The 15,162-nt window shown below is 45.0% G+C and overlaps 1 protein-coding gene across 5 annotated transcripts in view; it reads left to right on the forward strand.

The window, feature by feature from the left end:
* The first annotated feature begins 14,298 nt into the window (after positions 1-14,298).
* Positions 14,299-15,162, forward strand: part of SRPK1 (SRSF protein kinase 1) — a 79,101-nt gene continuing 78,237 nt past the window's right edge. For all 5 annotated transcript variants that reach the window (XM_038748737.1, XM_038748739.1, XM_038748738.1 and 2 more), the window contains exon 1: positions 14,299-14,365. In XM_038748737.1, the coding sequence (XP_038604665.1) occupies positions 14,353-14,365 (13 nt within the window). In that variant the 5' untranslated portion in view covers positions 14,299-14,352. The remainder of the gene's footprint in view (positions 14,366-15,162) is intronic.

Consider the following 15,162-nt stretch of genomic DNA (forward strand, 5'->3'; position numbering starts at 1 on the left):
AACCGACAAGAGGGTGTCTGTTTCTGCAAAGGGATTCTGTGTTCTTCCTGATGACTCCAAAGCCCGGGCTCTTTCCACTGAGCCACACTGCTTCTCAGTAGACACGATCCTTGCTCTGAAGATCATTTATAGAGGACCCATGAACCATTCATGGTTATTTAATTGCAGCAGACCAATGATTGAGTGGAGTTCTGCTCTGTTAATCACTTCCAGTTTGGGTGACTTTTTAAGGCGGCCTCACAGGAATTAGTTTCATCAGTGCCCCGTGACCGTCCAATTTCCTCCTCTGACGGAGAAGTTTTCTATTTCTGAATCAGCCGGCACACCCTACTTGCAAGGAAGCTCATATCATATCATATTATTTATTTATTTTACTTGTACATAGCTATTCTATTTATTTTATTTTGTTAGTATGTTTGGTTTTGTTCTCTGTCTCCCCCTTTTAGACTGTGAGCCCACTGTTGGGTAGGGACTGTCTCTATATGTTGCCAATTTGTGCTTCCCAAGCGCTTAGTACAGTGCTCTGCACATAGTAAGCGCTCAATAAATACGATTGATGATGATGATGATGCTCATTCATTCATTCATTCAATCGTATTTATTGAGCGCTTACTGTGTGCAGAGCACTGTATTAAGCGCTTGGGAAGTACAAGTTGGCTCTTCTCCTCACCTGCTCTGCCAGCCCAAGGCAGTGCCAAGGAGGGAGATGCGTGGGTGGTGGGGGGCATTGCAGTGAGTACGGTGGGAGGCAGGACCATTGCGGGTGAGTCAGTTGTATTTATTGAGCACTTACTGTGTGCAGAGCACTATACTGAGCACTTGGGAGAATGCAACTGTAGGGACTGTCTCTATGTGTTGCCAATTTGTACTTCCCAAGCGCTTAGTACAGTGCTCTGCACACAGCAAGCGCTCAATAAATACGATTGATGATGATGATGATGATGCAATATAACAATATAACGGACGCATTCCCTGCCCACAAAGAGGTTACAGTTTTGAGGGATGAGCTTATAGTCCATCAATCAATCAATCATATTTATTGAGCACTTACTGTGTGCAGAGCACTGGACTAAGCGCTTGGGAAGTCCAAGTTGGCAACATATAGAGACAGTCCCTACCCAACAGTGGGCTCACAGTCTAGAAGAAAGACTAGTCTCTCTAGTCGAGAGAAACAGCTTGAGAAGCAGCATGGCCTAGTGGATAAGAGCCCAGGCCTGGGATTCAGAAGGACCTGGGTTCTAATCCCAACTCTGCTGCTGTGTGACCTTGGGCATGTCACTTCATTTCTCTGTACCTCAGTTACCTCATCTGTAAAATGGGGATTACAAATGTGAGCCCCACGTAGGACACGGATTGTGTCCAACCTGATTATCAGTGAGAAGCAGCGTGGCTCAGTGGAAAAGAGCCCGGGCTTTGGAGTCAGAGGTCATGGGTTCAAATCCCGGCTCCGCCAATTGTCAGCTATGTGACTTTGGGCAAATCACTTAACTTCTCTGGGCCTCACTTCCCTCATCTGTAAAATGAGGATGAAGATTGTGAGCCCCAAGTGGGACAACCTGATCACCTTGTAACCTCCCCAGTGCTTAGAACAGTGCTTTGCACATAGTAAGCGCTTAATAAATGCCATCATTATTATTATTATTAGCTTGTCTCTATCGCGGCACTTAGAACAGTGCCTGGAACATAGGAAGCACTTAACAAATACCATTAAAAAAATAGAGGAGCTACAATCTAGAAGTGAAGTGAGCAGTGGTCTCCCTCCGTCTGGGAACAGGAATGGGAGAGAGTTAAAGAGTGGAAGTTCTGCTCTTAAACACCTGACTCTCTTTTTTTTTCTCTCTCTCTTTTCAATCAATCATATTTATTGAGCGCTTACTGTGTGCGGAGCACTGTACAAATGCCATCATCATTATTATTACTAACTTCTTGGGAAATAATAATAATGATGGCATTTGTTAAGTGCTTACTATGTGCAAAGCACTGTTCTAAGTGCTGGAGGGGTTTATAAGGTTATCACATTGTCCCACATGGGGCTCACAGTCTTAATCCCCATTTTACAGATGAGGGAGATCAGACTCAGAGAAGTTAAGTAACTTGCCCAAGGTCACGCAGCAGACACGTGGGAAAGTACAATATAACAATAAACAATGACATACCCTGACCACGAGTTCACAGTCCAGAGTGGGGGAGACAAGACATCAATACAAATAAATAAAATGACAGATATGTACATAAGTGCTTTGGGGCTGGGAGCGGGGAAGAGCAAAGGGATAAATAATAAATGCCATCATTATTATTATAATAATAAATAAAATAACAGATATGTTCATAAATGCTTTGTTATATTGTACTGTCCCAAATGCTTAGTACAGTGCTCTGTTTTGTTCTCTGTCTCCCCCTTTTAGACTGTGAGCCCACTGTTGGGTAGGGACTGTCTCTATATGTTGCCAATTTGTACTTCCCAAGCGCTTAGTACAGTGCTCTGCACACAGTAAGCGCTCAATAAATACGATTGATGATGATGATGATCAGGTTGTCCCACGGGGGGCTCACTATCAATCCCCATTTGACAGATCCGGTAACTGAGGCCCAGAGAAGTGAAGTGACTTGCCCAAAGTCACACAGCTGACAATTGGCGGAGCTGGGATTTGAACCCATGACCACTGACTCCAAAGCCTGTGCTCTTTCCACTGAGCCATGCTGCTTCTCTATTATTATACTCTAATAATATTACCATTATTAATGGTAATAAATACCATTAAAAAATGCCAACCGCTTACTACAGTGCTCTGCACACATTAAGCGCTCAATAAATATGATTGAATCAGTGAATGAATGAACGAAGTAATCAATAATTCAGAACCAAATAGACAGTTTTCTACATGAGTACTAAGGGAGCTGTTAGGGTGATTTTCATTCATTCATTCAATTGTATTTGTTGAGCGCTTATTGTGTGCAGAGCCCTGTACTAAGGGCTTGGGAAGTACAGGTTGGCAACATATACAGATGGTCCGTACCCAACAGCAGGCTCACAGTCTAGAAGGGGGCGACAGACAACAAAACAAAACATATTAACAAAATAAAATAAATAGAATAAATATGTACAAGTAAAATAGAGTAATAAATCTGTACAAACATATATACAGGTATACAGGTGCTGTGGGGAGGGGAAGGAGGTAAGGCGGGGGGGATGGGGGCAGAGGAAGGAGGGGGCTCAGTCTGGGAAGGCCTCCTGGAGGAGGTGAGCTCTCAGTAGGGCATTGAAGGGAGGAAAAGAGCTAGCTTGGCGGCTTTGCAGAGGGAGGGCATTCCAGGCCAGGGGGATGACGTGGGCTAGGGGTCGATGGCGGGACAGGCGAGAATGTAGTTGGGAAGGGATTGTCTCTATCTGTTGCCGAATTGTACTTTCCAAGCGCTTAGTACAGTGCTCTGCACACAGTAAGCGCTCAATAAATACGATTGAATGAATGAATGAATGAATGAATGAGAACGAGGCAGGTGGTTTTATTCATTCACTCTTGTCTTCCAATTCACCCCAGTTCACACTCTGTGTTTCTTGCTACCAAGCCCGTTCACCGCACCTTGTTCTGACCTCTCCTGCCTCAGACCCAATCGCTCATACCCCCTTTCCTGTACGGAACCCCCTCTTTATTCAAAGCTTCCCATCTTCAGAGCCTTTTGGAAAACCCACATCCTTCAGGGAGGCTTTGCCCGCCGAATTTTTCTTCTGCTCAGCTGCCCCCTTAGCACTTATGGCCTCCCAACCAGCAGCAGCCCTTCTGTCATTTTGTTGTTATTATGACGATGATGATATTTGTTAAATGCTTTCAGTGGGTCAAGCACTGTTCTCAGCACTGGGGTAGATACAAGGGCAATCAGGTCGGAAACAGTTCCCAACAGTGCTCAGCGCTTAGAACACTGCTTTTCACATAGTAAGCGCTTAACAAATACCATTATTATTATTATTGTTACACGGGGTTCGCAGTCTAAGTAGCAGGGAGAACAGGCACACCGAACCCCCATTTTACAGATAATAATGATGGCATTTGTTAAGCACTTACTATGTGCAAAGCACTGTTCTAAGCGCTGAGCACTGTTGGGAACTGTCTCTGACCTGACTGTATCCTGGGGAGGATACAAGGTGATCAGGTTGTCCCACTTGGGGCTTACAGTCTTAATCCCCATTTTACAGATGAGGTAACTGAGGCCCAGAGAAGTGAAGTGACTTGCCCAAAGTCACACAGCTGACAATTGGCAGAGCCGGGATTTGAACCCATGACCTCTGACTCCAAAGCCCGTGCTCTTTCCAATGAGTCACGCACAGATGAGGAAACTGAGCGTGGCTCAGTGTAAAGAGTCAGAGGTCATGGGTTCGAATCCCGGCACCACCACATGTCTGCTGTGTGACCTTGGGCAAATCACTTAATCAATCAATCAATCAATCGTACTTATTGAGCACTTACTGTGTGCAGAGCACTGTACTAAGCACTTGGGAAGTACAAGTTGGCAACATAAGTTGGAGGAGGCCAGAGAAAGGCTGGAGCAAGCTGGCAGTGCCACCGCGGCCCAGATCGAAATGAATAAGAAACGAAATTCCAGATAATGAGTCGGGATCTGGAGGAGGCCACCCCTGCCACCCTCTGCAAGAAACACGCTGACGGCCGTGCCGAACTGGGGGCCCAGATCGACGACCCGCAGCAGGTGAGGCAGAAACCCGAGAAAGAGAAGAGCAACCTGAAAAGGGAAACTGATGACCTGGCTGGCAACATGGCATATTTGCTATTCTATTTATTTTATTTTGTTAATATGTTGTGTTTTGTTGTCTGTCTCCCCATTCTAGACTGTAAGCCTGTTGTTGGGTAGGGACTAGGGACCGTCTCTATCTGTTGCCAACTTGTACTTCCCAAGCGTTTAGTCAAGTGCTCTGCACACAGCTGGCGCTCAATAAATTCGATTGAATGAATGAATGGATTCTGTTTCTAAATTCATTCAATCGTATTTATTGATCGCTTACTGTGTGCAGGGCACTGTTCTAAATCTAAGGTAAGAAGCACAGAACAGGAAAAGATGCCAATTGCTTTAATTCTATTTGTTCTGACAATTTTGAAACCTGTCTCCGTGTTTTGTTTTGTTGTCTGTCTCTACCTTCTAGACTGGGAGCCCGTTGTTGGGTAGGGACCGTCTCTGTATGTTGCCAACTTGTACTTCCCAAGCGCTCAATACAGTGCTCTGAACACAGTAACTTAACTTCTCAGAGCCTCAGTTCCCTCATCTGTAAAATGGGGATGAAGACTGTGAGCCCCACATGAGACAACCTGATCACCTTGTATTCATTCATTCATTCAATTGTATTTATTGAGTACTTACTGTGTGCAGAGCACTGTACTAAGCGCTTAATGATGGCATTTATTAAGTGCTTCCTATGTGCAAAGCACTGTTCTGTTGTATCCCCCCCAGCGCTTAGAACAGCGCTTTGCACATAGTAAGCGCTTAACAAATGCCATCATTATTATTGACTTGTTCAAGGTCACACAGCAGGTAAGTGGCAGAGCTGGAGTAGAACCCAGGTCCTCGGTTTCCCAGGCCTGTGCTCTTTTCAAAGAAGCAGTGTGGCTTTGTGGAAAGAGCATGGGCTTGGGAATCAGAGGTTGTGGGTTCTAATCCCGGCTCCGCCTCTTGTCAGCTGTGTGACTTTGGGTAACTTCTCTATGCCCCAGTTACCTCATCTGTAAAATGGGGATTAAGGCTTTGAGCCCTATGTGGGACAACTTGATTACCTTATATCTACCCCAGCACTTAGAACAGTGTTTGAGCCCACTGTTGGTTAGGGACCATCTCTATATGTTGCCAACCTGTACTTCCCAAGCGCTTAGTACAGTGCTCTGCACACAGTAAGCGCTCAATAAGTACGATTGATTGATTGATTGATTGCTTGGCACATAGTAAGTGCTTAACAAAAACCAGCATTATTATTTTCCACTTAACGCTTCTCACGTCCACTTACATGCTTTCCTATTAAAGCATTTACTCTTCCACCTATGTATCCATCCTCACGTTTCAATTTCTTTTTGTTGGTTATTTATAGCCTTTGTTAAATGCCTACTGTGTGTCAGGCACTTTACTAAGTGCTGGAGTTGATACAAGTTCATTCATTCATTCATTCACTCAATCGTATTTATTGAGCACTTACTGTGTGCAGAGCACTGTACTAAGCGCTTGGGAAGTACAAGTTGGCAACATATAGAGACGGTCCCTACCCAACAGTGGGTTCACAGTCTAAAAGAAGCAGAAACTTAAAAAAAAGGATGTAAGAGGATGTGCTACCATATCAAAACCAAACAGGGGATGGGCCGGCCGTGAGCCAGGCTGTCTGGAATAAAACCACAGCACTGCATAGAGCACAGAGGTTTGTTTTGGGTTTTTTAATGGTGTTTGTTAGATGCTTACTATGTGCCAGGCACTGCACTAAATTCTGTGGTAAATACAAGTTAATCAGGTTGGACATAGTCCATGTCCCCCAAGGACCTCACAAATCTTAATCCCCATTTTACAGATAATAATAATGTCATTTATTAAGTGCTTACTAAGCACCGGGGTGGTTTCAAGATGATCAGGTTGTCCCACCGGGGGCTCACAGTCTTAATCCCCATTTTACAGATGAGGTCACTGAGACCCAGAGAAGTGACTTGCCCAAAGTCACACAGCTGACAATTGGCGGAGCCGGGATTTGAAACCATGACCTCTGACTCCAAAGCCCGGGCTCTTTCCACTGAGCCACGCCGCTTACTATGTGCAAATCAATCAATCGATCACATTTATTGAGCGCTTACTGTGTGTAGAGCACTGTACTAAGCGCTTAGGAAGTACAAGTTGGCAACATATGGAGACGGTCCCTACCCAACAGTAGGCTCACAGTCTAGAAGCTCTGCACATAGTAAGCACTTAACAAATGCCATTATTATTGTTATTATTATTATTAGAAGCACTGTTCTAAGCGCTGGGGAGGTTACAAGACGATCAGGTTGTCCCACGGGGCGCTCACAGTCTTAATCCCCATTTTACAGATGAGGTAACGGAGGTCCATAGAAGCGAAGTGACTCACCCAAGGCCACACAGCAGATGAGTGGCCGAGCTGGGATTAGAATCCAGGTCTTTTTCACTCATTCATTCATTCATTCATGCAATCGTATTTATTGAGCGCTTACTGTGTGCAGAGCACTGTACTAAGCGCTTGGGAAGTACAAGTTGGCAGCATATAGAGACAGTCCCTGCCCAACAGCGGGCTCACAGTCTAGAAGACTCTCAGGCCCACCCTCAATCCGCTAGGCCACATTGCTTCTCAGAGATTCTCTTGCTTCCGACAGCCACGGACCACGTAAGACGAGGAAGAGGGAATCTCACCTAGAATTCTTAGACCTCTGCTACTGTCAGTCAGTCAGTTGTATTTGTTGAATGCTTACTGTGTGCAGAGCACTGTACTAAGCATTTGGGACAGTACAATATAACAGACACACTCCTGCCCACAACGAGTTTACAGTCTAAGGGACTAAGGGTGCCCCGTCATCCTCACCCTCTTGCCTCCAAGATTTTAAAGCCTGGAGCCTGAAGTGTGTAAAAGCCTGAAAACTGGATTTGTATATTCAGTGCAAATTCGGCCGTCCCTCAATTCGGGGGAAAAAAATGAAGTGGGGGTCGGAGGGGCTGGGATAGAGAGCGGAAGGAAGGATTGACAGTCGGAGGCCTTCCCAAACTGAGCCCCCTCCTCCCTCTCCCCATCCCCCCCGCCTTACCTCCTTCCCCTCCCCACAGCACCTGTATATATGTTTGTATGGATTTATTACTCTATTTATTTTATTTGTACATAGTTATTCTATTTATTTTATTTTGTTAATATGTTGTGTTTTGTTGTCTGTCTCCCCCTTCTAGACTGGGAGCCCGCTGTTGGGTAGGGACCGTCTCTAGATGTTGTCGACTTGGACTTCCCGAGCGCTTAGTACAGTGCTGTGCACACAGTAAGCGCTCAATAAATACGATTGATGAATGAATGAATGAATGAATGAATGAATGAATGAAGAAATACGATTGAATGAATGAATTGACAACCCAAGTAGCCAATGGGACCCACACGGCTAGTGGCCAAACCAATGAGCAGGGAGCCCTCTGCTGGTCACACAGCCACCTACCTTTCATTCATTCATTCATCCATTCATTCATTCAATCGTATTTACTGAGTGCTTACTGTGTACAGAGCACTGGACTAAGCGCTTGGGAAGTACAATATGTACATAAGTGCTGTGGGGCTAGGAGGGGGGAATTCGTTCATTCATTCAATTGCATTTATTGAGCACTCACTGTGTGCAGAACACTGTACTCAGCACTTGGGAGAGGACAATGCAACAACAAACACAGTCCCTGCCCACAGTGAGCTTACAGTCTAAAGTTTATCCATCCACCCAGAAATGGGTTGCAGCAGAGCAGGGCCGCTGTAGAAGAGGGCTTATTCATTCAATCGTATTTATTGAGTGCCTACTGTGTGCAGAGCACTGTACTAAGCACTTGGGAGAGGACAATGCAACAATAAACAGACACAGTCCCTGTCCACAGTGAGCTTACAGTCTAAAGTTTATCCATCCACCCAGAAATGGGTTGCAGCAGAGCAGGGCCGCTGTAGAAGAGGGCTTATTCATTCAATCGTATTTATTGAGTGCCTACTGTGTGCAGAGCACTGTACTAAGCACTTGGGAGAGGACAATGCAACAATAAACAGACACAGTCCCTGCCCACAGTGAGCTTACAGTCTAAAGTTTATCCATCCACCCAGAAATGGGTTGCAACAGAGCAGGGCCGCTGTAGAAGAGGGCTTATTCATTCAATCGTATTTATTGAGCGCTTACTCTGTGCCGAGCACTGTACTAAGCGCTTACGTAGAACAGGTTGCTCTAGAACAGGACTGCTCCAGAACAAGGTTGCCAAACATGTCCCCGGCCTTGACTGGGCCCAGTTTGGAAGGATAGATAGGCTAAGCGCTTAGTACAGTGCTCTGCACACAGTAAGCGCTCAATAAATACGATTGGTTGATTGATTGATTGAAATCGTTCTTGCCAGGAATTCCTCCCCTCAATTCCTGCTCTAAAATGGGCCCTTTTAGAGTTATTCTAAAGCCAGGTGACCACTAGCTGCGGTTCTTGGTTGCTGGGGATGAAAGGTCCCTCCCCACCAGGAGCCCGGGACAGATTTCCTGTACCTGTATATATGTATATATGTTTGTACATATTTATTACTCTATTTATTTATTTATTTATTTATTTATTTATTTATCTATTTGTTTGTTTGTTTGTTTATTCTGCTTGTACCTATCTATTCTATTTATTTTATTTTGTTAGTATGTTTGGTTTTGTTCTCTGTCTCCCCCTTCTAGACTGTAAGTGCTTACAGTATGCCAAGCCCTGGGAAGATAAAAGAATAATTAGGTCCTACGTGGGGCTCACAGGGCAAGTAGGAGGGAGAACAGGTACTGAATCCCATTTTGCGGATGAGGGAACTGAGGCACAGTCAAGTTAAGTGACTTGCCCAAGATCTCACAGGAGGTAAATGGTGGAGCATAGATGAGAAGCCATGCTCTTTGCACCGGGCCAAGCTACTTATTCAATCAATCAATCAATCAATCAATCGTATTTATTGAGCGCTTACTGTGTGCAGAGCACTGTACTAAGCGCTTGGGAAGTACAAGTTGGCAACATATAGAGACAGTCCCTACCCAACAGCGGGCTCACAGTCTAAAAGGGGGAGACAGAGAACAAAACCAAACATACTAACAAAATAAAATAAATAGAATAGATATGTACAAGTAAAATAAATAAATAAATAACTAGAGTAATAAATGTGTACAAACATACGTACATATATACAGGTGCTGTGGGGAAGGGAAGGAGGTTGATTTGCAACTTTATTCATGCCACTCTCAGCCCCACATCTCTTCTGTTGTATATATGTATATATGTTTGTACATATTTATTACTCTATTTATTTATTTATTTATTTTGCTTGTACCTATCTATTCTATTTATTTTATTTTGTTAGTATGTTTGGTTTTGTTCTCTGTCTCCCCCTTCTAGACTGTGAGCCCACTGTTGGGTAGGGACCTTCTCTATATGTTGCCAGCTTGTACTTCCCAAGCGCTTAGTACAGTGCTCTGCACACAGTTAGCGCTCAATAAATATTATTATTAGTAATAATAATAATAATCAATCAATGGTATTTACTGAGTGCTTGCAGTGAGGGCTTAGTCCTGGAAGTCTGTTTTACTTATCTACTTCCATTAATGTCGGTCACCCTCTCCAGACTGTGGGCCGGGAATATGTCTGATGTTATATTGTACAATACCAAGTGCTTAGTACGGTGCTTTGCACACAGTAAGCGCTCAATAAATATTATTATTAGTAATAATAATAATAATCTATCAATGGTATTTACTGAGCGCTTGCTGTGCGGGCTTAGTCCTGGAAGTCTGTTTTACTTATCTACTTCCATTAATGTCGGTCACCCTCTCTAGACTGTGGGTCGGGAATATGTCTGATGTTATATTGTACAATACCAAGTGCTTAGTACGGTGCTTTGCACACAGTAAGCGCTCAATAAATATTATTATTATTATCAATAATAATAATAATCTATCAATGGTATTTACTGAGGGCTTACTGTGTGCAGGGCACTGTTCTAAATGCTTGAGAGACAGAGTTGGTAGACACGCTCCCTGCCCTCAAGAATGACTTAGTGGATACCACACAGGCCTTGGAGTCAGAAGGACCTGGGTTCTAATCTTGACTCCACCAAATGCCTGCTGTGTGACTTTAGGCAAGTCACTCCGCTTCTCTGTGCCTCAGTTATCTCATCTGTAAAATGAGGATTGAAACTGTGAGCCCCACATGGGACATGTGAGCCCACTGTTGGGTAGGGACTGTCTCTATATGTTGCCAACTTGTACTTCCCAAGCGCTTAGTCCAGTGCTCTGCACACAGTAAGCACTCAATAAATACGATTGATTGATTGATTGATCGACAGCAACTGTGTCCAACTCGATTTGCTCGTGTCTACCCCAGTGCTTAGCACAGGACCTGGCGCATAGTAAGCACTTAACAAATTATTAGAGAAGCAGTGTGGCTTAGGGGGACGAGTCGGTCTTGGGGGGTCAGAGGTTGTGGGTTCTAATCCCGGCTCCACCACTTGTCCGCTGTATGTGGCCCTGGGGAAGTCACTTCTCTTTTCTGTGCCTGTTACCTCACCTGTAAAATGGGGATGACGACTGTGATCCCCATGTGGAACGACCTGATTACCTTTTATCTACCCTAGCGCTAAGAACAGTGCTTGGCATATAGTAAGTGCTTAACAAATACCATCATCATTATACCACCCTTCTAGACTGTGAGCCTATTGTTTGGTAGGGATTGTCTCTATTTTTTGACAAATTGAACTTTCCAAGTGTTTAATACGGTGCTCTGCAGACGGTAAGCGCTCAATAAATACAATTGTTTTGAATGAAGTACTTAGTGCAGTGCTCTGCAGATGGTAAGCACTCAATAAATATGATTGAATGAAGCGCTTAGTACAATTCTCGCTCTGCAGATGGTAAGCGCTCAATAAATATGATGGAATGAATGAAGCGCCTAGTACAGTGCTCTGCAGATGGTAAGGGCTCAATACGATTGAATGAATGAATGAAGCACCCAGTATAGTGTTCTGCAGATGGTAAGTGCTCAATAAAGAGAGCAACGTAGCTCAGTGGAAGATCCCAGGCTTGGGAGCCAGAGGTCATGTGTTCTAATCCTGATTCCGCCACTTTTCATTTATTCAATCGTGTTTATTGAGCGCTTACTGTGTGCAGAGCACTGTACTAAATGCTGGGGAAGTACAAGTTGGCAACATATAGAGACAGTCCCTACACTTGTTAGCTGGGCGACTTTGGGCAAGTCACTTCACTTCTCTGGGCCACAGTGACCTCATCTGTAAAATGGGGATGAAGATTGTGAGCCCCACGTGGGACAACCTGATCACCTTGTATCCCCCCAGTGCTTAGAACAGTGCTTTGCACAGAGTAAGCACTTAACAAATGCTATTATTATTATTAGAGAAGCAGCATGACTCAGTGGAAAGAGCATGGGCTTTGGAGTCAGAGGTCAGGGGTTCAAATCCCGGCTCCGCCAACTGTCAGCTGTGTGACTTTGTGCAAGTCACTTAATAATAATAGTAATGACATTTATTAAGCGCTTACTATGTGCAAAGCACTGTTCTGAGCACTGGGGAGGTTACAAAGTGATCAGGTTGTCCCACGGGGGGCTCCCAGTCTTCACCCCCATTTTACAGATGAGGGAACTGAGGCACAGAGAAGTTGACTTGCCCAAAGTCACACAGCTGACAATTGGCGGAGCCGGAATTTGAACCCATGCCCTCTGACTCCAAAGCCCGGGCTCTTTTCCACTGAGCCATGCTGCTTCTCTTAACTTCTCTGTGCCTCAGTTCCCTCATCTGGAAAATGGGGATTAAGACTGTGAGCCCCCGGTGGGACAACCTGATCACCTTGTAACCTCCCCAGCGCTTTGCACATGGTAAGTGCTTAATAAATGCCATTATTATTATCATCAGTAAATACGATGGAATGAGTGATTTTATTGTTACTACCACTGACTGAAAAGTGCCAGCACTTTGCACATAGAAAGTGCTTAATAAATGCCATTATTATTATTATCATCAGTAAATATGATGGAATGAGTGATTTTATTATTGTTATTACCACTGACTGAAAAGTGCCAGCGCTTTGCACATAGAAAGTGCTTAATAAATGCCATTATTATTATCAGCAATAAATATGATTGAGTGATTTTATTATTGTTACTACCACTAACTGACTGAAAAGTGCCAGTGCTTTGCACATAGTAAGTGCTTAATAAATGCCATTATTATTATTATCAATAAATACAATAGAATGAGTGATTTTATTATTGTTGCTACCACTGACTGAAAAGTGCCAGTGCTTTGCACATAGTAAGTGCTTAATAAATGCCATTATCATTATCATCAATAAATATGATGGAATGAGTGATTTTACTATTACTACCATTAACTGACTGAAAAGTGCCAGCGCTTTGCACATAGTAAGTGCTGAATAAATGTCATCATTATTATCATCAATAAATATGATGGAATGAGTGATTTTATTGTTACTACCACTGCCTGAAAAGTGCCAGCGCTTTGCCCATAGTAAGTGCTTAATAAATGCCATTATTATTATCATCAATAAATACGATTGAGTGGGTGATTTTATTATTGTTACTACCACTAACTGACTGAAAAGTGCCAGCGCTTTGCACATAGTAAGTGCTTAATAAATGCCATTATTATTATCATCAATAAATACGATTGAGTGGGTGATTTTATTATTGTTACTACCACTAACTGACTGAAAAGTGCCAGCGCTTTGCACATAGTAAGTGCTCAATAAATGCCATTATTATTATCATCAATAAATATGATGGAATGAGTGCTTTTATTATTGTTACTACCATTAAATGAAAAGTGCCAGTGCTTTGCGCATAGCAAGTGCTTAATAAATGCCATTATTATCAGCAATAAATATGATTGAGTGATTTTATTAGTTACTACCACTGACTGAAAAGTGCCTGCGCTTTGCCCATAGTAAGTGCTTAATAAATGCCATTATCATTATCATCAATAAATATGATTGAATGGGTGATTTTATTATTGTTACGACCACTAACTGACTGAAAAGTGCCAGCGCTTTGCACATAGTAAGTGCTGAATAAATGCCGTTATTATTATCATCACTAAATACGATCGAGTGGGTGATTTTATTAGTGTTACTACCACTGACTGACTGAAAAGTGCTAAGCGTCTGGCTGAAAAGAGCGGCTTCCTTTGCCAAGGCCCTCCACCTCAGGGCCAAACCGGCGCCATGTTGAGGCAGGAAGGCGGTGGGACCCCCCCCGCGGAGCCGCCAGCCAATCACCGACCGAGGCGGCGGGCCGCCCGCAGAGCCGCCAGCCAATCACCGACCGAGGCGGCGGGCCGCCCGCTGAGCCGACAGCCAATCACCGACGGGAGCCTGGCGGCCAGTCACCGACCGAGGCGGCCGGCCGCCCGCAGAGCCGCCAGCCAATCACCGACGGGAGCCGGGCGGCGGCCCGACGTCCTCCCCACGCTGACGGTAGGGCCCATGCGCGGTGCGCAGGCGCGAGAAGGGGGGGGGGGCGTGCGTGGAGTCGTTTTGGGGCCGCGGCGGGAGGCGCCGCCGCCTCGGTAGTGCGCAGGCGCAGGGCGGTTACCCCGGTTACTCTGGTCATGGAGAGGAAAGGTGAGGGGAGAAGGAGGCCCTGAGGGGCTCTGAGGTGGGGGGTCCCTTTGCCCCCATTTTGGGGGGCCCCTTTGCCCCCTCCCTGCCCCCCCTTTGCCCCCTCACCCTCCTCATTCCTGCCAGCCCCCCGCCCCTGGGCCTGGCAGGGCACGCGGCCTCCCCTTTGGCGGGCACCCCAGGCCCCAGCATCCCTCCCCTCCATCCTTCTTTCCCACTTCCCTTTCCTGCTTCCCAACCCTCTCCCATCCTGCATCCCTCTCCCTCGGCCTGCCTCGTTTTATCCTCAATTTCCGGGGTTCCCAATCCCTCGTTGTCTGTCTCCCCCTCCCCCCACCCCCAGTCGTTGGGGAGGGACCGGCTCTAGATGTGGCCGACTTGGACTTCCCAATAATAATAACAATGGTGGTAGCCTTTATTAAGCGCCTACTATGTGCAAAGCACTGTTCTAAGCGCTGGGGAGCTTGCAAGGTGATAATAATAATGGTAGCATTTAGTAAGCGCTTACTATGTGCAAAGCACTGTTCTAAGCGCTAGGCCGACTTGGACTTCCCAATAATAGTAACAATGGTGGTAGCATTTACTAAGCGCTTACTATGTGCAAAGCACTGTTCTAAGCGCTGGGGAGCTTGCAAGGTGATAATAATGATGGTAGCATTTAGTAAGCGCTTACTATGTGCAAAGCACTGTTCTAAGTGCTAGGCCGACTTGGACTTCCCAATAATAGTAACAATGGTGGTAGCCTTTATTAAGCGCTTACTATGTGCAAAGCACTGTTCTAAGCGCTGGGGAGCTTGCAA

The sequence above is a fragment of the Tachyglossus aculeatus genome, chromosome 7, assembly GCF_015852505.1.
Source record: "Tachyglossus aculeatus isolate mTacAcu1 chromosome 7, mTacAcu1.pri, whole genome shotgun sequence".
Taxonomy (NCBI): domain Eukaryota; kingdom Metazoa; phylum Chordata; class Mammalia; order Monotremata; family Tachyglossidae; genus Tachyglossus; species Tachyglossus aculeatus.